This window comes from Pogona vitticeps, chromosome 3 (genome assembly GCF_051106095.1).
Source record: "Pogona vitticeps strain Pit_001003342236 chromosome 3, PviZW2.1, whole genome shotgun sequence".
NCBI lineage: Eukaryota > Metazoa > Chordata > Lepidosauria > Squamata > Agamidae > Pogona > Pogona vitticeps.
This window is the reverse complement of record NC_135785.1, coordinates 140,074,787-140,102,519: the sequence shown is the minus strand read 5'-3', so window position 1 is coordinate 140,102,519 and position 27,733 is coordinate 140,074,787. Positions and strand designations below refer to the sequence as shown.

Sequence of the window (27,733 nt, the reverse complement as noted above, 5' to 3'; positions counted from 1 at the left end):
AAATCTGCCATTACCTCCATATCTTCCCCTTCTATTTGCCAGGAGGTGATGGGAACATTGGCCATGATCTTAGTTTTCTTGATGTTGAGCTTCAGACCATTTGTTGCACTCTCTTCTTTCACCCTCATTAAGAGGATTTTTAATTCCTTCTCACTTTCTGCCATCAGAGTGGGATCATCTGCATATCTGAGGTTGTTGATATTTCTTCTGGCTATTTTAATTCTGGCTTGGGATTCCTCCAGTCCTGCCTTTCGCATGATGTATTCTGCAAACAAGTTAAATAAGCAGGGAGGCAATATACAGCCTTGTCGTACTCCTTTCCCAATTTTGAACAAATCAGTTGTTCCATATCCAGTTCTAACTGTTGCTTCCTGTCCCACATATAGATTTCTCATGAGATAGATAAGGTGGTCGGGCATTCCCATTTCTATAAGAACTTGTCATAGTTTGTTGTGGTCGACACAGTTGAAGGCTTTTGCATAGTCAATGAAGAAGAAATAGATGTATTTCGGGAACTCTCTGGCTTTCTCCATAATCCAGCGCATGTTAGCAATTTGGTCACTAGTTCATCTGCCCCTTTGAAATCCAGCTTGTACTTCTGGGAGTTCTCGGTCCACATACTGCTGAAGCCTACCATAGAGGATTTTTTGAGCATAACCTTGCTAGCGTGTGAAATGAGTGCAGTTGTATGGTAGTTGGAGCATTCTTTGGCACAGCCCTTCTTTCAGATTGGGATGTAGACTGATCTTTTCCAACCCTCTGGCCACTCCTGAGTTTTCCAAACTTCTTGGCATATTGAGTGTAGCACCTTAACAAGCATCATCTTTTGAGATTTTAAATAGTTCGACTGGAATTCCGTCACCTCCACTGGCCTTGTTGTTAGCCATGCTTTCTAAGGTCCATTTGACTTCGCTCTCCAGGATGTCTGGCTCCATGTCAGCAACCACACTATCTGGGTTGACTGTGACAACCAGATCTTTCTGGTACAATTCCTCTGTGCATTCTTGCCACCTCTTCTTGATATCTTCTTCTGTTAGGTCCGTACCTAAATACAGATAACGATGTTAATTGAAGGCAAGTATAGATAACATCAAATCTGTCATCCCCTTCTCCAATTGCCTTCACACTTTCCAACATCAGGGGCTTTTCGAGTGAATCTTCTCTTCTCATGAGATGGCCTTATCATTAGCCATGCTTTCTAAGGCCCACTTGACTTCACTCTCCAGGATGTCTGGCTCTAGGTCAGCAACCACACTATCTGGGTTGTCCGGGACATCCAGATCTTTCTGGTATATTTCCTCTGTGCATTCTTGCCACCTCTTCTTGAAGTCTGCTTCTGTGAGGTCCCTACCATTTTTGTCCCTTATTATGTCCATCTTTGCACAAAAGGTTCCTTTAATATCTCCAATTTTCTGGAACAGATCTGGTTTTTCCCTGTCTATTATTTTCCTCTATTTCTTTGTACTGTTCATTTAAGAAGGCCCTCTTGTCTCTCCTTGCTATTCTTTGGAAGTCAGCATTCAGTTTTCTGTAACTTTCCCTGTCTCCCTTGCATTTTGTATCCCTTCTCTTCTCTGCTATTGATAAAGCCTCATTGGACAGCCACTTTGCTTTCTTGACTTTCCTTTTCTTTTGGATGGTTTTTGTTGCTGCCTCCTATACAATGTTGTGAGCCTCCATCCATAGTTTTTCAGGCACTCTGTCCACCAAATTGAGTTCCTTAAATTTGTTCTTCACTTCCACTTTGTATTCATAAGGGATTAGGTTTAAATTATACCTGTCTAACCCAGTGGTTTTTCCTACTCTCTTCAGTTTAAGCTTTAATTGTGCTATAAGAAGCTCATGATCAGAGCCACAATGAGATCTAGGTCTTGTTTTTGCTGACTGTATAGAGCTTCTCCATCTTTGGCTTCAGAGAACATAATCAATCTGATTTCGGTATTGCCCATCTGGTGATTTCCAAGTGTAGAGTCACTTCTTGTGTTTCTGGAGAAGAGTGTTTGTGATTACCAGCTTGTTCTCTTGACAAAACTCTATTAGCCTTTGCCCTGTTTCATTTTGAACTCTAGGGCCAAACTTACTTGTTGTTCCTTTTACCTCTTGATTCCCTGCTTTAGCATTCCAATCCCCTATAGTGACAAGAGCATCTTTCATTGGTATCAGTTCTAGAAGGTGTTGTAAGTTTTCATAGAATTGGTCAATTTCAGTCTCCTCGGCATTGGTGGTTGGTGCATAAACTTGGATTACTGTGATGTTGAAAGTTCTGCCTTGAATTCATATTGAAATCATTCTATCATTTTTGAGATTATATCCCAGTACAGCTTTTCCCACTCTTTCGTTGACTATGAGGGCTACTCCATTTCTTCTACGGGCTTCTTGCCCACAATAGTAGATGCGATAATCGTCTGAACAGAATTCACCCATTCCCGTTCATTTTGGTTCACTGACACCCAGGATGTCAATGCTTATTCTTGCCATCTCCTGTTTGACCACATCCAGCTTACTGAGGTTCGTAGACCTTACATTCCAGGTTCCTATGCAGTATTTTTCTTTGCAGCATTGGACTTTCCTTCCACTTCCAGCCACGTCCGCAACTAAGCATCCTTTCGGCTTTGGCCCAACCACTTCATTAGCACTGGAGCTACTTGTACTTTTCCTCCGCACTTCCTCAGTAGCATGTTTGACGTGTTCTGACCTTCGGGACCCATCTTTCAGCATCATATCTTTTAGCCTTTTGTCTCTGTTCATGTGGTTTTCTTGGCAAAGATACTGGAGTGGCTTGCCGGTTCTTGCTCTAGGACTTCAAAATAGTGTTAGTGCTTGCATAGGTCTCTGAATTATTGATTTTTTTCTTTCTCATGTACTGTTGTTGTTGTCCATTTTTGGAGTAGATGATGTCTGTTGCTATGCCCCTGCTTTTTTTGGACTAAATTTTGGGAATTTTATGTGTGTGCATGTGTCTGGTCTCTGGGTGTTTGTGAATTTCGTTGTATGTGTATATACTTACAATGACAATAAATTATTATTATTATTATTAAAAAGAAAAAACTCAAATGAAAGAACCTGAAGGGCTTGTACCCCAAAGAACCAAAAACTAAAAAAAGAGCCCCTGCCTCTAAAAAACCAAACCAAATCAAAGGTTTTTCCTCTGCTGATCTTTACATCCTTACTTGTTGCCTTGAACAGTTAAGCAGGTCAGAATGCAAGGAATAGTATCAACTTGTTTATCATATCCAGATATGCTGGTGTACACACCTGGTGGGTTCTCTTTCAATTCATATTCTACGTTTTAACTTTGCATTATTGAACCGCAAAAGTAATTGTCATGTATCAAACTTCCTGCTCCATCTAAAGGAGTTCCAGAGACTGAATAGTTTTAAATAATGGTGGGATCAGTTCTATTTCATTCTTCTAATGCATATCTGCTCTTTATGTGTTCTTCAATAATCTCCTTGTTGAAAATTTGGAATTAGGTTTGGATTCAGGTTGGGTTTCGATTCATGCCTCCAAGATAATCTGTTTGACTTTTCTGTACTCATTTACTTAGTAACTATCTGTCTGCTGATGAAATAAGATGCACCCACAACATTATATGTATCTTAGATCTTCCTAGAGCCTAGTTAAAATCAGTCACTTAGACGGTGATGGTGATGTCCCTTTAGTAGGCTTATTAACTTCATCTTAATGGAGACTGTTGGACAATTCTTCTCTTTTCATGACTGGTAACTTGCAGCCAACCAGAGAGATCTGAATCTTAGAGTAGTTTTCTCTTTTTCCTGGGAGATTTAACTAATTTTAACATGGGTATGATAATAAGTGTCCTCAATTTCTCTTGTAAATAGAGTCAGACTTGCAATGGAACAAGATGAACCTGAATTTAGGGATACGAATGAAAGCATAAACTTGAGTCTGGCTATTATCAACTGATAGTATTAAGTGATTGAGGGAAGTGCATTGTTAGTGGTGTACTTCAAGCAGTGGTAGCACTGCTTGTAAACTAGGGGAAACACATTTCTAGACTTCGGAATTGCCCATTAAGTTTACTTAAGTTAAAATGACACATGGAGCATCCTGCTTGGGCTAAATATTTGAGGAATGTATAGGGAAATCAAACAAATCTTGTTATGGCAAACATAATTCCTCTGGGTAGTACACCAAACTCAAAAGTGCCATTTAGTTTTGCCCAGAACAACATTTCAATGCAAGTTTTGAGGCATTTCCTGTAAATTATCTAAAGAATTTCAAGTGTAGTAAAGAGGATGTTGACAATATCTTTGATTAGCAGAAAAAGATGCCATACTTTTTGAGAATAATTATAATCCCTGCAAATTCTAGGTTAGGTTTTTTTGGGGGGAGGGTTAATGTAGCTTATACCACAGAAACCTGTGCTGCAGGGTCAGGAGACCAGCAGTCATAAGATCGAATCCACACAACAGAGTGAGCTCCCGTCGCTTTGTCTCAGCTCCTCGCCAACCTAGCAGTTCAAAAGCATGTAAACATGAGTAGATAAATGGGTACCATCTCGGTGGGAAGGTAAAACAGCATTCCCTAGTCACGCTGGCCATGTGACAACGGAAACTGTCTTCGGACAAGTGCTGGCTCTACGGCTTGAAAAATGGGATGAGCACCTCCCCAGAGTCAGACACGACTGGACTAAAAATGTCAAGGGGAACCTTTACCTTTACCTATAAACCAGATACACACATCCATATATGACACTGTATCAATTTCCGGCAGATTAGTTGCATAACAATTGTCATTTTACCATGTACAGTGATGCCTCACAAGACAAAAATAATTCATTCCGTGAGTCATTTCATATTGCAAAAATTTCATCTTGTGAATTTTCCCATAGGAATGCATTTCAATGCATTTCCCATAGGAATGCTTTGAAAAAATCATCTTGCAAAGCACGGCCATAGAAAAATTTGTCTTGCGAGTCACTGAAAAATTGCAAAATACTTTTGTCTTGCGGGTTTTTCATTGCACGAGGCATTCGTCTTGCAAGGCATCACTTTAACCAGTCACACATGAGGTTATATTTTTGTGAACCAAGAAAAACCTCTGTGGAGGGGTCCTAGAAAAAATAGAATTAGGCAATAAACGTTACAAATTATCATTTAAAGGATGAAATTGCTATTATCAACCTATATTACCTCTCTGATTTATGAAGTTGAAATATCAGCTAGGTTATTGATAGATCAGAACAGCAGAGATGGGGATGGGGAGTTACTTCAAGGCCCTACAAATGGAAGATTTAATTCTAGTTAGTTGATCTATCATTACATAAGTAAAAGTGAGCAATTTAGCTGAAGACCTCATAGCTGTAGTTTCTGACAGCTGGTCCTTCAGCAATTTCTGTAAACAAGAAGAGGAACAAAATTCTCTGTTCTCCCTGAGAAGGAGTGTTTTTTAGTGCTTTATGCAAATGTCTTGACCCTGTAGATGCTGTGCATTCTTCAAACAGACACCTACCTTCAAAAGTGACAGCAAGCAATAATGTGACAAATGAGCATAGCGTTTGCACATGTGCGACACCCTTTGCCTAGAAAATTCAGTGTGATCGAATTAAAATGACCTTTTTGTGACAAGGACGATGTAATCAAACGATCCAGTATATGGAAGGTATGTGTGTAGGGAGGGCAGGCGGTGAGATGGGAAGAGGGAAAAGCTGGGAAAATCCACAGGAGTGGCTGGGTGCTATATTCTAATTTAGTGATAATTTAAGCTGGGCCATCTCTTAATCATCCTATCCAGTCTGTTCCCCCTTCTCTCATTTTGAACAGCTCCATTGTCTTGTCTGATGGAACATTGAAATATATGTTGTGAGGCTCAACAGGCGGCAAAAAGGAAGGTGGGAGAGACCAAAAAAGCATCTCATCTTCCTGCATGATTAGTTTGTAGGTATTCTCTATAAAACTTTAATGAATATTGATACTGAAATTAGAGATGCAATGCTTACAGTTTGTTTTGCTTTTCCATAAAGTTTAGCTTTGCTCTGTAATTGATTTCCCTTTCTTTGTTCAAAAGGAAAAAGATAAATTGCACACCTCTTCTTTTTTATTGATGAGAGAATTATGCAGGAAAAGTATAATCAAATCTTTCCAACTGTGTTTTGGGTATCAGTTAGAGCAGAAATGAATTGTTTCCATATACTCCCATCTACAAATGCAATGAACACTTGGCAAGGGCTTTATGGATTCTTAATTGCATCAGTCAGGTTTCAGGAAAACATGATAGGTGACTTTTTTCAGGCCATCATGGCACGCTCCTGCCAAATTATAATTCCATAGGCACAATATCAGAACAATCATAGCAGTTAAAAGCACAGATCTAAATTATAAACAAGGCAATGTTTCAAATGTGACGTCTACCTGAAGTGGGTGTGAAAAAATGTGATTTTGCAATGTGTGGAATGTATAGTTGAGCAAACATCTAATCATTTCTTTCAAATTTCATAGATGCCTATCTCATGTTGTTTTCACTGTGTGCTGTCAAGGGGCTTCCAGCTTACGGTGACCCAAATAGGATATTTGATGTATGTGATATGTTTGTGGTTTTTTAACCAGTGCTGTCCTCCAGTGAGTTTCCATGGCAGAGTAGGGATTTAAGCCCATGTTTCCTGATTCCTAGTTTGATGCTGTATCCACTACACCACACTGGCTTTCCAGTCTAAAGTAAGAACCTAACAAATTTGCTGTTCAAAGAATGATGATCAGTCTTCTGCTCTAGCTCTAGTTCCTAAGGAACACATGTTACACAAGCTGTTCTTGCTTCCTTTGAAATTCCCAAGCCATCCACATAAGCACACATTTACTCACTTCCAATTTTAGAAAAGTTAGAAAAACATTAGTGCCATTTCAAAGTAAGGCCCTACCTATAGTCCCTGCAAGGGTGCTTCATGAGCAAAAGCATATGTTGTGGAGTTAGGATTGTAGGCTAGGTGGACGATAGATCAGGTTCTGTAGGTAGGTCTCTGAGTAATTTGCAATAGATCATCCAGGTTTTCCAACTCTAAATGGTTGAAAAACAGAAGCAACAAAAAAGCTTTTTCACCTACATTGGGTACAAAAGCTTGTTATGGCATGTCCTCAGAGGCATCTTGTTCTGCAAGGCAATATCTGCCTATCTGGGACAATATTTTGTACCTGGCTCAGGTTGGGGAACCTTACGTTTCTAGTAAATTGGGTCCTATAAATCTAACATCTTTCCACCCCTGCACTAAAGAATGTTATTTGGAGTTAGACAGAGAGGGAGAGGGAAGGAGGGAAGGACAGATAAGTTTAACAAGACACAGGAACTGTGAGAGTGGTTCTCTTTGTCCAATGCAAAATTATCAAAGAATGAGTAGATACAATATAGGCAGTGCCAATCAGCTGCTTATTTCCACAAGTTACTGCTTATTTCCACAAGTGATAAATCCTGTCAAATTAGTGATACTCGAGATCTATTTGTGACACATATGTGTCGTCTTCTCCCAAACACCCCCAACAGTTCTCAGGTAGCAGATGGTACACAACTTGCTTTCAATTAATTCATGCATGTGTTTTCATTCATCACAATTTCATATCAGTTGTAAAAAAGAAAGGAGTCTAGAATGGTCACTGTATTATCAAAAAGTCTCATTGTGCCCCTTTCTTGACCACCAAAACTCAGAGCACACAAAGGCAAACAATCCCCTCTTTTACATTGCTGCCACCAGGTGATCACTAAATCACCATTACTTCAGGAAGATAAAGATCCAGGTCCACACTTCAAGGTCTTTCAAATAGGACTTTTGTTTATTGATTATAGAAATTTATATTGATTCATGAATATCTTCTTTAAGTAAATTTATTATTAGCAATAACCTTCTATTTGCTAATACACTCTTAACTCTAATCACACCTCAGAATTTCCCAAACTCCACACTCTAACTACTTCTCTCACACACTCCACTCCAATTCTCTGACACTTACTGACTGACTGCTCCTCTGACTCAGGCTCCGCCTCTTATAGGCTCTCGCTCAGCTCCTCCTCTCAGCAACATGAATATACATGAACAATTACATAACAAAACATGAACCATTGACCTAATAAAGGGGAATGCTACAATTGCATCCTATAATTGGAAAAAGGTAGCATAGAAATAAAATAAATTGTATATTTGTTGTATTTTGAGGTAAATTAAAAGGTTTTTCCATAGAAAACCCAAGGAAATTCAAGGAAAGCAAAGTGGCATATATTTTTAAATAACTATCTCATGTTCTTACTGAAACCCATAGAAAACTGTCACAGAAATTTAAACAATGTGTCCCGCAATTGTTACTTGCCACAGGGAAGAACAAAAGCCAGTGCTTTTGTTTGGTGCTGTTTATGATCTAGAGGGGGGTGATATAAGAAGGAGAGCATCTGATTCTCCCATGCTTGGACCTCAGGCTTCCTATGCCTACCAAAAGTCCAAAGCTGGAAGGTGTAAACTGTATGATAAGCCCCACAGTACAGGTAGTGGACCTATGCTGCAGCCACTGGTGAGTCTGAAAGACTTCGGCCAGTGTGGCTGGCTGTTTGCCCTACACCCCGGATAGTGTGAGACTAGCTAGCTTCATGAGAGCCACACGGAGAAGGGAGGGAATGCCAGGTTATTTAAGGGGTATTCCCCCTGACACCACCCTCTTTTTCGGGCACTGAGAGAGACAGAGAGAGCTGTGCTGCACTGCTAGCAATTTTCAACTGCGTCATTAGAGTTTGATCATGTGTGAAGGACGGAGTGTAGCATTGGCTCCCTCTCATGGTTCTGTTGATTTTATTACTTTTTTCTTGTACAAAGTTTGGTTTGCAGCATTGTGTATAGTCAGTTAAGCCTTCGGAAAGAGGGAAAGTGGTGGTAGTTCGCACCAGCCATGCTGTGGCGTGAGAAGTAAAAAAAAGGGGGGGGAATTAGGAGGAAGTAAATAATTCAGCAACAACAATGCTACAGATAACAACAACTTGTAGAGGAAGAAAAGGGGGGCACAGGAAGAATAATTGATTTAAATACTTCATTCGTAATTAGATATACACATCTAATTATATTGATCTATTTAATTAATTGATAGAACAATAAGTAAATAGTGGTTGGACACTGAAATTAATTTTAAGGGCTACTCAAGTCAGACATTGTTACTAGCTTCTAAAAGCCCGGCTTTGTGTGAGGTGCAGACACTGTTTGTACAAAATCAATTAATTAAAGAACATAGAGCATTGCTAGAGACCATTTCTGGGAAGTAATTCCATTTCACACCCAGGTAGTGTCACGTCTCACACTTGGATCCCAAGAGATGTTTCTAGATATTTGATAAGGTTTACTGTCCTTGAGTTTGAACAGCTTCCAGGAGTGATTGCCAGGTGAGAGGCAGAAGGGACATCATCTGCTCCAAGATCATGGAGCACAGAAAAGGGAGAAGGTCATCAACCCTGGTAACATCTGAACCAGTGACTACTTGCCAAGAGAGACAGGACGAGGTGGAAGAGGTCAGCTTTGACAAGCCTGATCTGGTGGATGAGCCTAGCATGGCCATGACTTCAACTGGTGAGTCAGCTGCTGCACCGGGTACCTATACACCTCTCCCTGCATGACCATGGTTTGGTGGAGGTCCATACAACAACACACTATACACTCCTTATAGCTCACAGAATACAGGGCTTGTCAACACTGCCTGGCCATGTGCTAGTCCTCAAATTAGCTGGGGCATGCCCTACACTCCTCCTGCCCCACCTGCCCAACTAGGTAACTTGGCCAATGCAGGGGTTTGGCCATACCCATCCATGCCTAACACCAGCTACAATACTGTTGCATTAGGTGCCTTGCCATATGGGGACTACTCCATGCCCCTGGGAGATCACTTAACCCTGGCTACAAAATAAAAATCTGAGAAGGCCAATATGTAGACGTTATCGACCTATTTAATAGAGATGTAGAAAAGAAAGAATTAGATAAAGAGGATGAGAAGGAAAAGGAAAAGCACAGAAGGAAGAAACTGTATAGAACATGGGCCAATTGGCTTCCTGAGTTTCTTATCTACACAGGTGTCATAGTTAAGGTGCAGCCCTGGAGGGCCCAAGCCCTCTTCCAATATTTAGATATAATATATAGAGCCTATGTGGGTTTTGTAGGGCAAGCAAGGCTTCAATATGACCAAGCGTTCTGTATGCGGAGCACTATCCACCCAAATATTTGATGGGATGAGCCCCTGCTGGGTCTGTGGCTTCAACACATGACCCACACTAGGCCAAACACTGCTGATAGATTTGATAGTTGTCATTTAAATAGGAATCAATCAAATTCCCCACCCTGGAGCGGGGCAGGCAGTTAAACTCTACATACCTTGCTATGAGTACAACTCCAAGGAATTTTGCACAAGGAGGCAGTGTAGATTTAGGCATGAGTGCATTACCTGTGGAGGTCAGCACCCAAATTAATCCCGCTTCAAAGCAGGTGCTCAGCACCAGAACAAGGGTGCAGGTGGTGGTAAAAAGCCTAACAGTGGCAGGGGTACCATTGGAAAAGGGACCAAGCCCAATTAAGGTTGAGGTTTTGAAAGAATGGTTAAGTATATACACCTATAAAGAGGATGCCAATTACTTGTTGGATGGCTTTAGATACAGGTTTAGAATCCCGATGGAAGGAGAGCACAAAGCATTTTTTGCACAGAACCTTTGATCAATAATTGGCATGGAAAGTATTGTTCAGAATAAGATTGACAAGCAAGTTAGGGAGGGCAGAGTCCTTGGACCTTTTCCTATGCCACCTCTCAAAAATCTCAGGGTTTATCCTTTATACATAGTACCTAAAAAGGCCAAGGGCGATTTCTCGTTAATCCACCACTTGTCCTTTCTGGAGGGAATGTCAGTTAATGATGCTATCCCCCCAGAACTATGCACCGTTAGATACACTTCCTTTGACAAGGTGGTACATGTGATGGGGTAGGGGTTGAACTGGCAAAATGTGACATAAATTCAGCGTTTCAAATTTTGCCAGTTCATCCTATTGACTTCAACTTGTTAGGATTCCAATTTCAGGGTTGATTTTACATAGACAGGGCTTTACCTATGGGCTGCTCAGTGTCGTGCACTGCATTTGAAAAATTTAGCTCATTCATAGAATGGAAGATAAGGCACAGGGTGGGCTGTCATTCTACGGCCCATTACCTTGATGACTTCCTTTTCTGTGGGAAAAGGAATTCAGGTAAATGCAGATTTATATTGAACAAATTTCAGGCAGTGGCAAAAGAGCTGGGGCTACCCCTTGCGAAGAAAAGACGGAAGGACTGGCCACATCCCTCACCTTTCTAGGCATATAGCTAGACATGCTGCAGGAAACTTTGAGGCTGCCTCATAATAAGTTGGTGGACCTTGGGTCTAGGATAGTGTCTCTATTACACAAGAAAAAAAGTGTCACTCAAGGAATTACAAGAAATAGTTGGACACCTGAACTCTGCCTGTAGAGTGGTGGCACCTGGACACACATTCCTGAAGGGTCTTCACTGATCAATGCACAGAACCAGGGTAACATGAGGCATGAAGTAAGATCTCCTTGTATGGAACCAATTCCTTGAGAAATTTAATGGGATTTCCTTTTGGAGAGGTAAAATTTGTTTGAGAGCAGACCTCCAGGTGCATTCAGTTGCTGCCGGGTATTTAGGATTCAGAATTTATTTCCCAGACAGATGGTGTTCAGGCATATGGCCAGAAGAGTGGCATCAAAAAGACATCACAAGAGACCTGACCTTTCTAGATTTTTTCCAATAGTAGGAGCATTGTGGTTGTGGGCTGAAGAATGGTCAAATTCAGTGGTCTTTTACTGGTCTTTGACTATAATAAAGTATTCATTCATTCAGTGGTCTGTTTCTGGTGTGACTACCAACTGGGTTTTTATATTACAAACAACCTTATGTCACACTTGGAGTGGGTCATGACATTGGTCAAGGCCTTTACATTATAGGCACAGCAGTTTAATATTTTGGTGCATGCCCGACACATACCAGGTTTAGACAATAGGATAGCTGATGCACTGTCAAGCCAACAGATCAATTGGTTCAGGGAACTAGATGCCAGAGCCAGGGAGCTGCCAGAAATTCTTTCTCCAGAGGTCTGGCAAATTGTTGTGAAGATGATCAAGAGCAATAGGTTTGACCCTGGCACCGAGGACAAGAAAGGATTACTCAGCCGTGAATACAGAATTTTGGGACTTTAGGAAGATGGTTGACTTGGAGCTGGTTTCGCCGGCACCAGTTGAACATTTACAGCAGTAGATCATATACCTTAATAGAAAGGGGCTGGTGCCTTGAACTGTCCAAGGTAAGCTGTTGGCACTGGCCTTTTACATAAAAATAAATGGTTATAGGGATTTTTCAGGAGAATACCTCATAAGGAAAGTGTTAGAAGGAGGGTCCAAAGAGAGGGGTAGAATGCAAGACGTGAGGTCACCTATCTCCCCTCCATTATTTGAGTGCATTTGTAAGCTATGGCCGCTCCTTTGTAGGGACAAGTTTGAAAAAGTATTATTCGAAGCAGCTTCCTTATTTGACTTTTCAGTGCCCTCAGAATCAGTGAACTGGTGGCAGGGGGAAAAGCAAATAAATCTAGACTAGCCCTACAATGGCAAGACATTAAAGTCCAGGAGGGGACAACACAAATGTTCATTAGGTGATCCAAGGCTGATCAAACAGGCAAGTGTAAGCAAATCACTCTTATAGCTCAGAGGAAATTAAGTGACTAGGCCGGTGGTCATCTTCAAGTTATCAAAGATATATAAGAGCCCTACCTAACATATAGACAGGGGCCTGGTCTTGTGTCTTTACAGGTCCTTTAGGGTCTGGAAGACGAAAGCACGTTGAGCTCACTGGTCACAGTTATATACACTGGGCAGAGCATTATGCTGCCACATCCCCATGGGGGAGTGATTTGGGGTTTGGAGCCCATGCAAACATCACTTGGAAAGGGCTGTGTGGTATGCAGTGGAACCAGTTATGCAGGTTGATGGCATTTGGTCATTCTCCACCAGAGAATGCTAGTGCATCTTGGCGGCAATGATTTGCCTAAACCTCATGGTAAAGAAATGATCCTGGACATTATTCATGACCTTAAATGGTTGAATGCCAGGTACCCTGCTATGCAGATCGTGTGGTCCACAATCATTCCTCTGTTGTCCTGGAGAAGCGCTAGGAATCACTGTGATGTTAACATGGCCCACCGGGGTATTAACAGAGAGGTATGCAGAGCTGTCTGCAGCGGCCTGGGACCGGTGATAGGTCACCAAAGGATCCGATTGGACAGGCCTGAATTTTTTTAGGAAAGATGGAGTCCATATTTCCTATTTAGGTTTGGATGTCTTCCTGGAAGACATCAAAGGGGGCCTGCTTGTTGAGCTCAAGCAACTCAGTGGCGGCCATGGGACATAGCATGGCTAGTCCCTATGCTGTGGCGGGTAGTGCAGAAAAACAGGTATTTTCCAGTGTGTCCCACTGTAATATCAGCGCATCCATCCTCCCGGCACTGCAGATCGTGCCATTACAGTGCCTGTGGGGGGGGGGAAGATGCACTGGGCCACTTCTGGACCAACAGTCATCAACTAAAGATGGCTTGAGGTCTTGGGGTGTTTATTAGTGGTCGGTTGGGTTCCTGCTATCTTTAAGACTGCTGGAACCTGGGGCCAGGGACTTGCCCATTTGTTGATCAAGGGGTATTTGGATACCTCTGTCATTTACCTGTTTCTGCACTACAGCAGGCCCCCTCCTTTTTGCCAAAGGATGACCAATTTGAATTTGAATTTGAATCAATAAAGTGTGGCCCGTGTTTAACCCATATTATTTGTCTCGCATCTTTATTCCAGGATTGGGAGGGCAATGACATTAGGAAGGAGTGAGAATTTCAGCTCAGTTTTTTTTTAAATCAGGATTTCCCAATATTTGAATATAGGGAAAAGTAAAACTGATAGATGTGTCCATGATTATTTAAGACTTGAAAGTAGATTGAGAAAGTTTAGTAACAAATATAGGAGAGCAGTTACAAGGAAAATAAAGTATGGTAACTTGTAAAGAAATGCAGATCTTCTTCCAAGATGGACCTTTTCATGCCAAGTAAAACTACCTTACTGCAACATACATGAAAATAATTTATTTTGAAAATTTTGTCTTGTTTCTTTTCCCTGGGCTACACACATAAATGTGAACCATCAATCCTTTATTTCAGGATATGCAATACGGGGGGGGGGGGAGTAAGAAAGTGATGACCAGTTAAACAAACCAAAATCAACTCTCTTAAAAACAAAGTGTAACATCTGTCATTATGTAAAAAGAGAGGCTTCAATCAAAATAGGTAAAGGATAGTTAGCATTCATAGTGTCCAGTTGGCTCTTTGAATAATTTACGAATACAGTCTTTGGCATGTTTATGCTCTTGAAAGCATACTGACTTCCATGTAAATAAAGCCATAAAAAACAATAGTGGGACTCTTCTTTGTATGACCTTGTACTTGGTTCTTTTCCTTTCACATTTTCCCCCAGTGCAACGAATGGACAAATGACATGAAGTAAAATTCTTTGTTAAAGATGAACAGACTCTCCTTCTGTTTTTAAAGACTGCTAATATGACTTGACTCCTTAATGGATTACTGCCTTGTCATGGCGAAGGGGCTTGAGTAATTCAGAGAATTACAGCTGTGCTGTGCAGAGACACCCAAGACAGAGAGGTCATAGTGGAGAGTTCTGACTAAACGCGATCCACCTGGAGCAGGAACTGGCAAGCCACTCCAGTATCTTTGCCACGAAACCCCAATGAACAAAAACAAAAGGCTAAAAGATATGATGTTGGAAGATGGTACCCTCAAATCAGAAGGCATCCAAAATGCTACTGAGGAAGAGCAGAGGACAAGTACAAGTAATGTAGCTCCAGAGCTAATGAAGTGGTTGGGCCAAAACTGAAAGGATGCTCAGCTGCGGACGTGCCTGGAAGTGAAAGGAAAGACCAATGCTGCAAAGAAAAATACTGCATAGGAACCTGGAATGTAAGACCTATAAACCTCAGTAAGCTGGATGTGGTCAAACAGGAGATGGTAAGAATAAACATTGACATCCTGGGTGTCAGTGAACTAAAATGGATGGGAATGCGCAAATTCAGTTCAGACGATTATCATATCTACTACTGTGGGCAGGAATCTTGTAGAAGAAATGGAGTAGCACTCATAGTGAACAAAAGAGTGGGAAAAGCTGTACTGGGATATAATCTCAAAAATGACAGAATGATTTCAATACGAATCCAAGGCAGACCTTTCAACATCACGGTGATCCAAGTTTATGCACCAACCACCGATGCTGAAGAGGCTGAAACTGACCAATTCTATGAAGACTTAAAACACCTTCTAGAACTGACACCAAAGAAAGATGTTCTTCTCATTATAGGGGATTGGAATGCTAAAGTAGGGAGTCAAGAGATAAAAGGAACAACAGGTAAGTTTGGCCTTGGTGTTCAAAATGAAGCTTGGCAAAGGCTAACAGAGTTTTAACAAGAGAACAAGCTGGTCATCACAAACGCTCTTTTCCAACAACACAAGAGGTGACTCTACACTTGGAAATCACCAGATGGGCAATACCGAAATCAGATTGATTATGTTCTCTGAAGCCAAAGATGGAGAAGCTCAATACAGTCAGCATAAACAAGACCTGGAGCTTATTGTGGCTCTGATCATCAGCTTCTTATAGCAAAACTCAAGCTTAAACTGATGAAAATAGGAAAATCCACTGGGCTAGTCAGGTATAATTTAAACTAAATCCCTTATGAATACACAGTGGAAGTGAAGAACAGATTTAAGTAACTCGATTTGGTGGACAGAGTGCCTGGAGAACTATGGTTGGAGGCTCATAACATTGTACAAAAAGCAGGAGCAAAAACCATCCCAAAGAAAAGGAAATGTAAGAAAGCAAAGTGGCTGTCCAACAATGCCTTACAAATATCAGAGAAGGGAAGGGAAACAAAATGCAAGGGAGATAGGGAAAGTTACAGAAAATTGAATGCAGACTTCCAAAGAATAGCAAGGAGAGACAAGAGGGCTTTCTTAAATGAACAGTGCAAAGAAATAGAGGAAAAGAATAGAAAGGGAAAAACCAGAGATCTGTTCAAGAAAATTGGATATGTTAAAGGAACCTTTTTTGCAAAGATGAACATGATGAAGGACAAAAATGGTAGGGACCTCACAGAAGCAGAAGACATCAAGAACAGGTAGCAAGAATACACAGAGGAATTATACCAGAAAGATCTGGATGTCCTGGACAACCCAGATAGTGTGGCTGCTGACCCTGAGCCAGACATCCTGGGGAGTGAATTCAAGTGGGCCGTAGAAAGCATGGCTAATGACAAGGCCATCTAATGTGAAGAGAGGACTCTCTGGAAAAGACCCTGATGTTGGGAAATTGTGAAGGCAATTGGAAAAGGGGAAGGCAGAGGATAATATGGTAGGATAGTGTCATTGAAACGACCATCATGAATTTGACCCAACTCTGGGAGGCAGTGGAAGAGAGGAGGTCCTGGCATGCTATGGTCCATGGGGTCACAATGAGTCAGACGCAACTTAACAACTAAACAACAACAATATGACTTGAATGAATGGTGTCGTTTCCGTGCTGTTATTCAAAAGGAACTGAAGAAATGGAATGAAAAACACTTCTGTAATGACCTGGGGAAAAATGATCTAATGTTTTGGCATGCTCTGCCCTCTCAGTCTTCTCACCTCTATCCTGATTTAGGTAAATAAATGACTGTTAATTAAGAAAGTTGAGAAAATGTACTCTTATATCTTGTTTATGGAGTTGTTGTTAGTTTAATCAAATTTTCAGCAGCTTATTTCTTCAAAGGAAATTCTTCAGTAGACTTATAATCTCTTTATGAAACATTAAATATCTTTCCTCTTGAAGGCAATAAATTGTCATGATAGGAAGTTGCAATGCACAGCATAAGGTGTAAAGCTGCTGTCACATTCAAGGGCTTTTGCTTCCACCTGAAGTCATTTATAAAGTTGACATGGAGGGACAGACATCCAAGTCATACTTCTCAAGTCATTTATTGTTGAGTTCTCTGATAAACTACACTTATATTGGCTTAGTTGATATACCTATTTACCACTTTTAAAAGCAGTCAGCTCTAAAAGAGGGACGTTAGCAGCTTTGTTGTGTCTTTTCATTTATATGCTATGTAGAATACAGATTTGTCATGAGGCCTTTGACCCACATTCTTTCTATCAGTCACCTTATCCGTGCTCAGGCACTGCCATTCTTACCTTGGATTATGTCATCCTATATAAGATTAGCAAATGTTTAAAAAGAGAGATAGAGAATTAACAGGATACCCCAACTACCCTGATGTCTGTTGGAGGTCAAGATCAGCCAAGAATGAAGGTCTTATAATTTTTTTTTCTTGCCTTGCTGACTATTTAATCTTTGAATAGGTGGGAAAAGTCACAGCAAGATCAACCAACTTGTTCTCACCAACAGGGAAGAACGGGTTGATGAGGTGATAAGTAATGGGGCAGAAGCCACTATATCTTGTTGAAATTCATTATAAAAAAGAAAGGAAGAGCCAAGCGCAATCTTGAAGAGTTTGAGAAATGAAGCTTAAGAATTCAAGAAAGCTGTTTTTAAAGAAGGTGATAGGAATACTGGGTTAGATACCATGATCATAAATACTCAAAGAAGAGAGGGTTCACAATTTTTTTTTAAATGAGATGTTAAAGATACAATTATCATAGATTTCAGTGAGAATAAAAAATGGGAAGGCTCTCAAAGAACATAAAAAGTTGAGAGAAAGAAGTATAGGAAGTGGAAAGAGAGCTAAATCACTATGGAACAGTAGCCAATATTGGTAAGAAAAGGGTCAGGAAAGCTAAAACATGGGATATGTTCAGGCTTATGAGAAAAGTGAAAAATAATTAAAAGGAGTGTTTGGTTGTGTTCAGAGCAAGAGGAAGAACAAGAAAGTGATATGTCTAAAAGCTGTTCAACGTACTTACCACAGTCTTCCCTCAAAAGGAATATAGTGCTCAAATTAGTAAAAATACAATTACTCATGCAGTGAGATGGCTCCAGCCCCAAACAAGTGAACAGCCACTTTACCTAAAATAGATACTGAGATGGTACAGGAATATATAGCTACCTGTATTCAGGATCAGATAAACTGATGAACTAACTTGTTGTTTGTTGTTTCATATCATCACTTTCTGCCAAAAAGGATATGCAGGATGGAACAGAAGATCAGGCTCCTAATCCTAATGCTAAGACCAGTCAGTGCTAAGGCTGTGTACTGTTAGCAATGCACAGTGGTCAATGTTCATTCCACAGCATCCCTGGTGACTGAGTCATGTATTCTGAGCAGCTGGTGTCTGTACAGGTACCTGAGTCTAGGCATGCCCACAACCTGTAATCCCAGAAGGAATGCTATGTCAACGTAGATGCTACCTCCGTATTAGATGGTGGTAGGTATTTCTGTCTTGTTATATATTTTAGGTAAAGTGACTGTGCATGGTACTCCAGAAATATTCAGAGCTTGTAAATTTCACTTTGACCTGTTCTGCACAGAGTGAAATGTTACAAATGATGATTCAGACTTCCCAATAAGGTGTGCCACTCAGATTTCTTAGATTTTAACTTTGACTTTTATATACTCACATCTAGTGACACTCAATATGCCAGCAAGTTTGGAAAATTCAACAGTGGCCAGAGGACTGGAAAATATCAGTCTACATCCCAATCCCAAAGAAGGGCAGTGCCAAAGAATACTCCAACTACTGTACAATTGCACTCATTTCACACGCTAGCAAGGTTATGCTCAAAATCCTATAAGGAGTATGACAAGGCTGTATATTGTCCCCCCTGCCTATTTAACTTATATGCAGAATACATCATGCAAAAGGCCGGACTAGAGGAATCCCAAAACAGAATTAAGATTGCCGGAAGGAATATCAACAACCTCTGATATGCAGATGATCCCACTCTGATGGCAGAAAGGGAGGAGGAATTAAGGAACCTTGTAATGAGGGTGAAAGAGGAGAGTGCAAAAAGCAGTCTGAAGCTCAACATAAAAAAAACCTATGCTCATTGCCACTGGTCCCATCACCTCTTGGCAAATAGAAGGGGAAGATATGGAGGAGGTGACAGCTTTTACTTTCTTGAGCTCCATGATCACTGCAGATGGAGACAGCAGTCACAAAATTAAGACTCCTGCTTCTTGGGAGGAAAGCGATGACAAACCTTGACAGCATCTTAAAAAGCAGAGACATCACCTTGCCAATGAAAGTCCGCATAGTCAAAGCTATGGTTTTCCCTGTAGTGATGTATGGAAGTGAGAGCTGGACCATAAAGAAAGCTGACCGCTGAAGAATTGATGCTTTTGAATTGTGGTGCTGGAGGAAACTCTTGAGAGTCCCCTGAACTGCAAAGAGAACAAACCTGTCCATTCTGGAGGAAATCAAGCCTGGGTGCTCACTGGAAGGACAGATCCTGAAGCTGAGGCTCCAATACTTTGGCCATCTGATGAGAAGGGGGGACTCCCTGGAAAAGTAATGATGTAGGGAAGGTGAGAAGGCAGGAGGAGAAGGGGACAACAGAGGATGAGATTGTTGGACAGTGTCATCAAAGCAACCAACATGAATTTGACAGAACTCCGGGAGGCAGTGGAAGACAGGAGGGCCTGGCATGCTCTGGTCCATGGGGTCACAAAGAGTCGGACATGACTAAATGACTAAGCAACAAAGTGACATAAATGTTGCTCACCTAGAAAAGACCTAACTGGAAGGCTCCATGGCCTAGCTCTATGGTTGTTCAAAAAAGTTAGCTTTCCTGGTGCTTTATGGGGGACCCCAATGAAGAAGGTTTCTGTTCTAATGTCTCATTCCCAGGGCACTTTATAATTTGTTTTTAATCCCTTTTTGGTGTTTTTTAAAAGCTTAGCTTATCATTACAAAGTAGCTATCAATGCTAGGTACCACTACCAATTCTGTTCTCCCTGCTCTAGTCATGTATCTCTCCATCATTCCACAACTTTTCTGGGAGGCTGCTGGGACTTCCTCATCTAAAAAAGTTCAGTGGGAAAAGTCAATTAATAATATCTCACTTGAGGTTTAATAGGAATTTTGAAAGTGAAGGAGGTAAGAGATGAACAGAAAAACACTGTTCAGTGAAACTCACTCTCAGAATTTAACTAAGTGGAATAATTCTGCACCCTATCCAGGAGAAATTCCCCAAAATGTCCCTTTTCTATGAAATTTTCTGTGAAAACAGTTCCCTTTTCTACAAAATGGAATGTAAATGATAGAAAACATGCAGTTGTGAGAAAAATAACTACTTCAACCAAAAAGCATTTGAAATATCAAGCATTGTTCAGAAAAGTGGGGAGGGAAAGGTTTTATATATCTGTTAAAATTTATACCAAAGTACATTGGTGAGCAGGTCCTGTCTGCACCTGCTAATGAGTACTGAAGATCTATGTCTTTAATGCGTTGCACAAGCATTGTCTTGATGTTGTCGTAAGGCTGACTCAGGAAGAAGTCCATAGAGAAGCCTAAGAGATGTAATTTATTAGTAAATCCCTTGTGCCATGAGCTGGTAAAGACATCTTTTTGTAAATAGTATATATACCCACTGGTTATGGGAGCATATACCACCTTCAACCAGAATCGGAATGCATGCAACCAGGCTTGACATTCCACCGATTGAAGGCCAGCCTCCAAACGCAAAGCAGCTGAAGAGCAACATCTTGGCATAGCGAATAGGATTCGCAGTGAGTTTGACAGAACACTTTCAACGGAGGAATTGAAACCATTTATCCAGATCGCAATACCATACAGGAGCTGTGCAAGAATTTTGTACTTGACTATCTGTAGAGCAGCAGGGATGAACTGCCCACCCTGGACATAGTGGTATCGTCTAAGAACTTTGGTTGTATTATTAGCCACTTGCACTGCTGCTTGTCTATGGTACGCCCAGGAGAGGGTACGTGAGAAGACAATTCCCAAGTGTTTGAATGTTTTAACTTGTTCTATATGTTGGCCTTCGATAACCCAATCTTTAACTTTACTATGTCTAGAGAAAACCATTATTTTGGTTTTCTGGAAATTAATTGTTAATAGGTTGTTCCTGCAATAACTCATAAATGCACGTAATATATGTTTGAGACCAACTTCTGATAGTGACATGATAACTGCGTCATCTGCATATAGTAGAAGAGGCACTCTGATTTTAGCCAATTTCGGGGAGTGAAATTCAGGAGCTGTGCAGCTTTTAGGAAGGTCATTTAAATACAGATTAAATAATGTAGGCGCCAGAATACAACCTTGGCGAACCCCTCTCTCTGCCTGAATGGGGTTTGATAGATTCCCATCGACTCCACATCTTACCCTAATTGTGGTCTGTTGGTAGAGGCTTCTAATAAGGTATAGTAGCCTCTTATCAATTGAGGAAGAGTAGAGTTTTTCCCATAAATTTCCTCTGGGTATTGAGTCGAAGGCAGATTTTAGATCTATAAATGCTGCAAACAGGCCATTCCCATGACAACCCATATACTTCTCTGCGAGGTGATTTAGTACTATACAGTGGTCGAAAGTGGAGCGGTTCTTCCTGAAACCAGCCTGTTCATTCCCTAAGATCTCCTCCTCCTCAATCCATGTGATTAGTCTATTGTTTAGATATCTAGCATAAAGCTTGCCCACTATTGACAGGAGGCTAATTGGTCTATAATTTGAGGGTTCGTCTTTGTTCCCCTTCTTATAGATTGGTATCACTATTGCCTCTAACCAGGAGTATGGAATTTGCCCAGTGTTATTAATAAATGTAAATAAATGTGATAAAAGGGGAGCCCACCAGTCTACATTGGTCTTTAAAGACTCTGCTGGTATTAGATCGGGTCCCGGTGCCTTTCCTGATTTTAGGCAAGCTATTAATGGCCTTATTTCATTTTCGTTTACTGGGTCCCAGTTTGGCAATTTGTTTAAATCTAAGAATGTGATGTTAACAGTTTGTGCAGGTTTAGTTTCCTCGAATATTTTAGTGAAGTACCGTTCCCATATATTTGCCGGGATAGTGCAGTAAGCTGATCCTGTTTGGGCACCTAGCACTCCAGAGACCAAGGCCCAAAATAGCTTAGAGTCTTTGTTTAGTACTGAGTCAATCAAGATGTTCCATTGTTTTTTAATTGATTGTTTCTTTTTCTGGGCAATCAGGGTTTTATATTGGTTTTTAACTATGTAGTACTCCCGGGGGAGAACTGCCAAATTCTTCTTCCTATACTGCATGTATATTTCTCTAAGTTGTTTTTTTTTATGGGAGCATTCCTTATCAAACCATTTAGGAGTATATCTTCCCGATTGTTTATGAGTTTGAGATTGTTTTGGGCTTAGAACAGATTGTATTGTTAAAACGTACCCATTACCTCCACCCAATAATGTCTAAATGCATTAGTATATCTCCCGCAGACTACCTTAAGTTTCTGCTGTCCGGAGAGAACCAATTAATATCACAGTCAGTGGCTAAGTTTTTATTCTCAGTTTTAAGAATCCGTAAAGTGTTGTGTTTAGATGTATGATTCAAGTTTTTATTCCTGCTATCTTTTGATATCTAACTTGTTTTGTATATTTTATGTAATGTTTTTATCCTTCTATTTTTGGGTCTTTGACCGTACAATAAATTCAAGTTCAAGTTCAAGTTCATATATCTGTGTGTATAACTGAAAAACTCTATCCAGGGAGTTAGGTTAGATGAATTGTATGCACCCAGTAAAATGGCTGCATTTTCCTATCTGTTTCACAGAGCACATTCTGTTTCTCTCTCTCTCAAGAATCTATGTTATGCTGCTGACAAAGAAACAGATCCCCCACCTACCCAAAGCTTTTTGATATGGCTCAAATTGGCTGAATCTCTGGTTTATGGCTGCAGACTGAATGAGGCTGCTTGGCTTGACTTGTAACTTTGCAGATCGTCTGTATAATTTGTCAACTTTCTAATGTTAGTAAGGAACCAGATAAGAAATATCCAATCTACTAATACCCTCCCCTAGTAAAAACAAAAGCAAAATGACTGCTTTTTTTCAAATTGCAAAATCAACCTTGGAGGAACAATGCAGTCAAGCAAGAGCTGTGATATGTTATACAGTATCTATATGACAGAAATTCTGTGCATAGCTTCTTTATCTTCCAGCTGCTAGGCTGAATTTTGTAATACTTTGCAAGTCTCTATGCATCAGAAATCAACCCTGCTAATACTTATGCTTCTGTTCAGATTTCCATAACATATTATTCCCATCTTGCTAACTCTGAAAAATTGCGCTTCCCAATGTTCCTATTTAAGCCCTTTCCTGCGTTGACGTTTCCACGTTTCCAGTGCACTGCCTGCCTTTGAGTGCTGAACTGTGACTGATAATGTGATAAAAATATATGTGCAGCCAAATCCATAAGAATTATTTTCTAATAATTTGAAATAAATCACAGTTTAGGTTATGTATCTTAAATATGAGTGCTTGGCTGCTTTTGAATCTGTAGCTGCACTCCTCAGCAAGTTTTGAATCTTCATTGCTACATTAAAATTCTGAAGACTCCCCCCCTTTTTTTCTTTTTTTCTTTTTCTTTTTCTTTTTTTGCTGGGCATCCCTGCAATTTATTTAACATTAGGTCATAAATTTGAGGAAATTAGATTCTATTTTCATTAAATATGAACCCTATATTTCTAATAAACTTCACATTCCTGACATTAAATAAAGCATAAACTACAAAATCAACAAGAGGAGCTGTTGATGAAAGTCTTTCGGTGTTACACATTTTGACAGATTTTATTAAAATGTGTTAAATGGTTCTTGCAAAAGTTAAGGATGAAAATGGTGATTCTGCCTAACCATCAGAGGAGGGATAAACTGCAAAACTTGCTCTAGTTTTTGATTGATTCTTCCAGAGTTCTGCTTGGCATGTAGGGGCTAGACCAGATTATAGAAGATGCATGGCTAGCATAAAAAGAAAATAGCTCTGAATTTCCTCTCTCCTTTTTTGCAGCTAATACCTGGGATGTGTTTTGAAATCTTTGTTTGGGACCTTGAGTAGAGTCAATTGGTGGTGGCCTTGAGACCTTTCTGGAGATAGCCATATTATGCTGTTGCAACAAAACCAACAAGGAGTTTTGTGGCATCTTAAGAACCAACATTCATTTCTTTAAATATATCAAATTTTGTTTAAATGAAACCTATGATCCTTTAATTTCATTGTATGTTTATATACTTACAATGACAATAAATTATTATTATTATTTAAGGTGCCACAAGACTCCTTGCAGATCTGGAGAGATTGTTTTCCCTCTGCTCTCAAGAGAAGGATGAGTAACTTAATACCTTCTCTCTTCTCTTCTCTTCTCTTCAAGGAAAGAAGGTTAACCGAGGGTACACTACTTATCTCTCAGCTATGGAATAGGGGAATTTGGCAGCTTAGCTAAACCAAACCCCCAAAATTTGGTAACAGGAAAGGATGAATACAGGGTGAAAGAATCTATATAGTTTGAAGGGTAAGATCATTGTTAGCAGGGATGTGGAAAGTACTTGATAAATTTCTCATTCTTTGTGACTTTCTGCCAAGTCTTGCCATGTGAACACCCCTAGTTTCTAGTGGTAAAAAGACCTTCAGATCTGATTTTTTCTATTTTTGCTTGCTTTTTGTCTCTCATTTTTTATGCATAACTGCTGAATTCTGCACAGCTACACTCCCTTTCCAGGGAATCATCTGCCATTTTCCTTAGATTTTAGATTAGGCATCCATCAGTCTCCAGAGACTATGGTAACGTGCTCTGTATGGAGGACTTTGAACAATGTCTAGTGTGGCTGAGAAGGCCACTTCAAGAGTGGCAGTCCCTTCCACACTGAGGACAAATACAATCTGTCCCCTGTCCAGCTCCCTGATTTTGCTAGTTTTGGGACTGCCAATTTTCCTTAGGCACTGCAATAATTCTATACAGGTTGGTATTTGTTGAAGCAGGGGCTCACCATGAATCATCAGAAAAATCCCATGAGATTTCCCATGAGCTTTTTTTTGTCATGGTGCTGGTCTCACACACTGAAATCACAGGAACAGAAGGATTTCCCCACACTCTCTCTTGCCAAGAGCAAGGGCATGGGAAATTGAGACCCCTGGCAGTCAGAATTGCAAACAGGAAAGGTAAGTTTCCATTGGAATTCATTGGAGCCCTCCTCCATCGTTTTAATCTTTCTTTTTCAGCACTGACTGGTAACATCTTGAGATTGCCCCTCTTGATTTAATACCAGGGTTTTATTAAAAAGGGGAAGGGAATGTGCATTGAAATGTTCTTACTCTTCTCATATTAAAGAAAAAAAAGTCAAGTGTATTGGAAAGGGAGGAAAAAGAAAATGAAAAAAAAGCTTGGTGAGAAAGGCTGAAGGTGAAGGAGAGAAACAAGGGGAAAAACTAATGAAGAGAATTAAATGGATTCAGAATTACGCTGTGGAACAACAGTTGAAGAATAATAAATCTTTTGATTTGCAACTGTAGAAAGAATGAAAAATAAAAACAATGAGGTGAGAAAAATGTCACAGTGCATTTACAGTAAATACTCAATTTGATCTAGAGTTATGTGGAATGCTGGAAGGGTTCTTTTATCAAACAAAATGTCCAAACAAGGCTTTTCCATCATCATCATCATCATCATCATCATCATCATCATCATCATCATCATTATTATTATTATTATTATTATTATTATTATTATTATTATTATTATTATTATTATTATTATTATTATTATTATTATTATTATTATTATTATCATCTGCTGAAAAGTGAATGGATTCTCACAAACTTTAGAGACAAATTTGATGTTATCTATACTTGCCTTCAATTAACATCGTTATCTGTATTTAGGTACGGACCTAACAGAAGGAGAAGACATCAAGAAGAGATGGCAAGAATACACAGAGGAATTATACCAGAAAGATTTGGGTGACCCAGATAGTGCGGATGCTGACCTTGAGTCAGACATCCTGGAGAGTGAAGTCAAGTGGGCCTTAGAAAGCATGGCTAACAACAAGGTCAGTGGAGGTGATGGCATTCCAGTTGAACTATTTAAAATCTTAAAAGATGACGCTTGTTAAGGTGCTACACTCAATATGCTAGGAAGTTTGGAAAACTCAGCAGTGGCCAGAGGACTGGAAAAAATCAGTCAACATCTCAATCCCGAAGAAGGGCAGTGCCAAAGAATGCTCCAACTACCATACAATTGCACTCATTTCACACGCTAGCAAGGTTATGCTCAAAAAATCCTACAAAGTAGGCTTCAGCAGTATGTGGATCGAGAACTCCCAGATTTACAAGTTGGATTTTGAGGAACTCGAGACCAAATTGCTAATATGTGCTGAATTATGGAGAAAGCCAGAGAGTTCCAGAAAAACATCTACTTCTGCTTCATTGACTATGCAAAAGCCTTTGACTGTGTGGACCACAGCAAACTATGGCAAGTCCTTAAAGAAATGGGAGTGCCTGACCACCTTATCTATCTCCTGAGAAATTTATAAGTGGGACAGGAAGTAACAGTTAGAACTGGATATGGAACAACTGATTGGTTCAAAATTGGGAAAGGAGTATGACAAGGCTGTATATTGTCTCCCTGCTTATTTAACTTATATGCAGAATACATCATGCAAAAGTCTGGACTAGAGGAGTCCCAAGCCGAAATTAAGATTGACGGAAGAAATATCAACAACCTCCGATAGGCAGATGATACCACTCTGATGGCAGAAAGTGAGGAGCAATTAAAGAACCTCTTAATGAGGGTGAAAGAGGAGAGCGCAAAAAAAACGGTCTGAAGCTCAACATCAAAAAAACTAAGATCACTGCCACTGGTTCGATCACCTCCTGGCAAATAGAAGGGGAAGATATGAAGGCAGTGACAGATTTTACTTTCTTGGGCTCCATGATCACTGCAGATGGTGATAGCAGCCATGAGATTAAAAGACACCTGCTTCTTGGGAGGAAAGCAATGACAAACCTAGACAGCATCTTAAAAAGCTGAGACCTCACCTTGCCAACAAAGGTCTGCATAGTCAAAGCTATGGTTTTTCCAGTAGCAATGTATGGAAGTGAGAGCTGGACCATAAAGAGGGCTGACTGCTGAAGAACTGATGTTTTTGAACTCTGGTGCTGGAGGAGCCTCTTGAGAATCCCGTGGACTGCAAAGAGAACAGACCTATCAATTCTAAAGGAAATCAACCCTGAGTGCTTACTGGAAGGAAAAATCCTGAAGCTGAGGCTCCAATACTGTGGCCATCTCATGAAAAGACTCCCTGGAAAAGACCCTGATGTTAGGAATGTGTGAAGGCAAGAGGAGAAGGGGACTACAGAGGACGAGATGTTTGGACAGTGTCATCGAAGTGACCAAAAAGAATTTGACCCAACTCCGGGAGGCAGTGGAAGACAGGAGGGCCTGGCGTGCTCTGGTCCATGGGGTTATGAAGAGTCAGAAACGACTTAATGACTAAACAACAACAACAATCTGTATTTATCTATAAATTTATTTCCAAGTATTCATACCCTTCCTTATGACAGAGTATTCAAGATGATTTATTTCAAAATGAAATCAAAATATAGGAACATGCACAATAAAATGAAATAATCAAGGTAGAAATGTAGAATTTTTTTCCTATACCCCGAGGCATGGCAAGAGGAGGCATAGCAGGGATCAAAGTGATCA

At 40.3% G+C, this 27,733-nt stretch overlaps 1 protein-coding gene across 2 annotated transcripts; it reads left to right on the top strand.

The window, feature by feature from the left end:
* Window positions 1-3,769: 3,769 nt before the first annotated feature.
* LOC140705819 (uncharacterized) lies at window positions 3,770-27,667 on the top strand. Of its 2 annotated transcripts, XM_078390755.1 has the most exons (4): window positions 3,770-5,900; window positions 6,570-6,677; window positions 9,338-9,550; window positions 25,909-27,667. In XM_078390755.1, the coding sequence occupies exons 3-4, from the start codon at window positions 9,403-9,405 to the stop codon at window positions 26,136-26,138; spliced, it is 378 nt and encodes a 125-aa protein (XP_078246881.1). In that variant the 5' UTR covers window positions 3,770-5,900; window positions 6,570-6,677; window positions 9,338-9,402; the 3' UTR covers window positions 26,139-27,667. The 2 variants fall into 2 exon arrangements, with proteins under 2 accessions (XP_078246881.1, XP_078246882.1); XM_078390756.1 differs by having other exon boundaries at window positions 3,770-6,677.
* The last annotated feature ends 66 nt before the right edge of the window (window positions 27,668-27,733 follow it).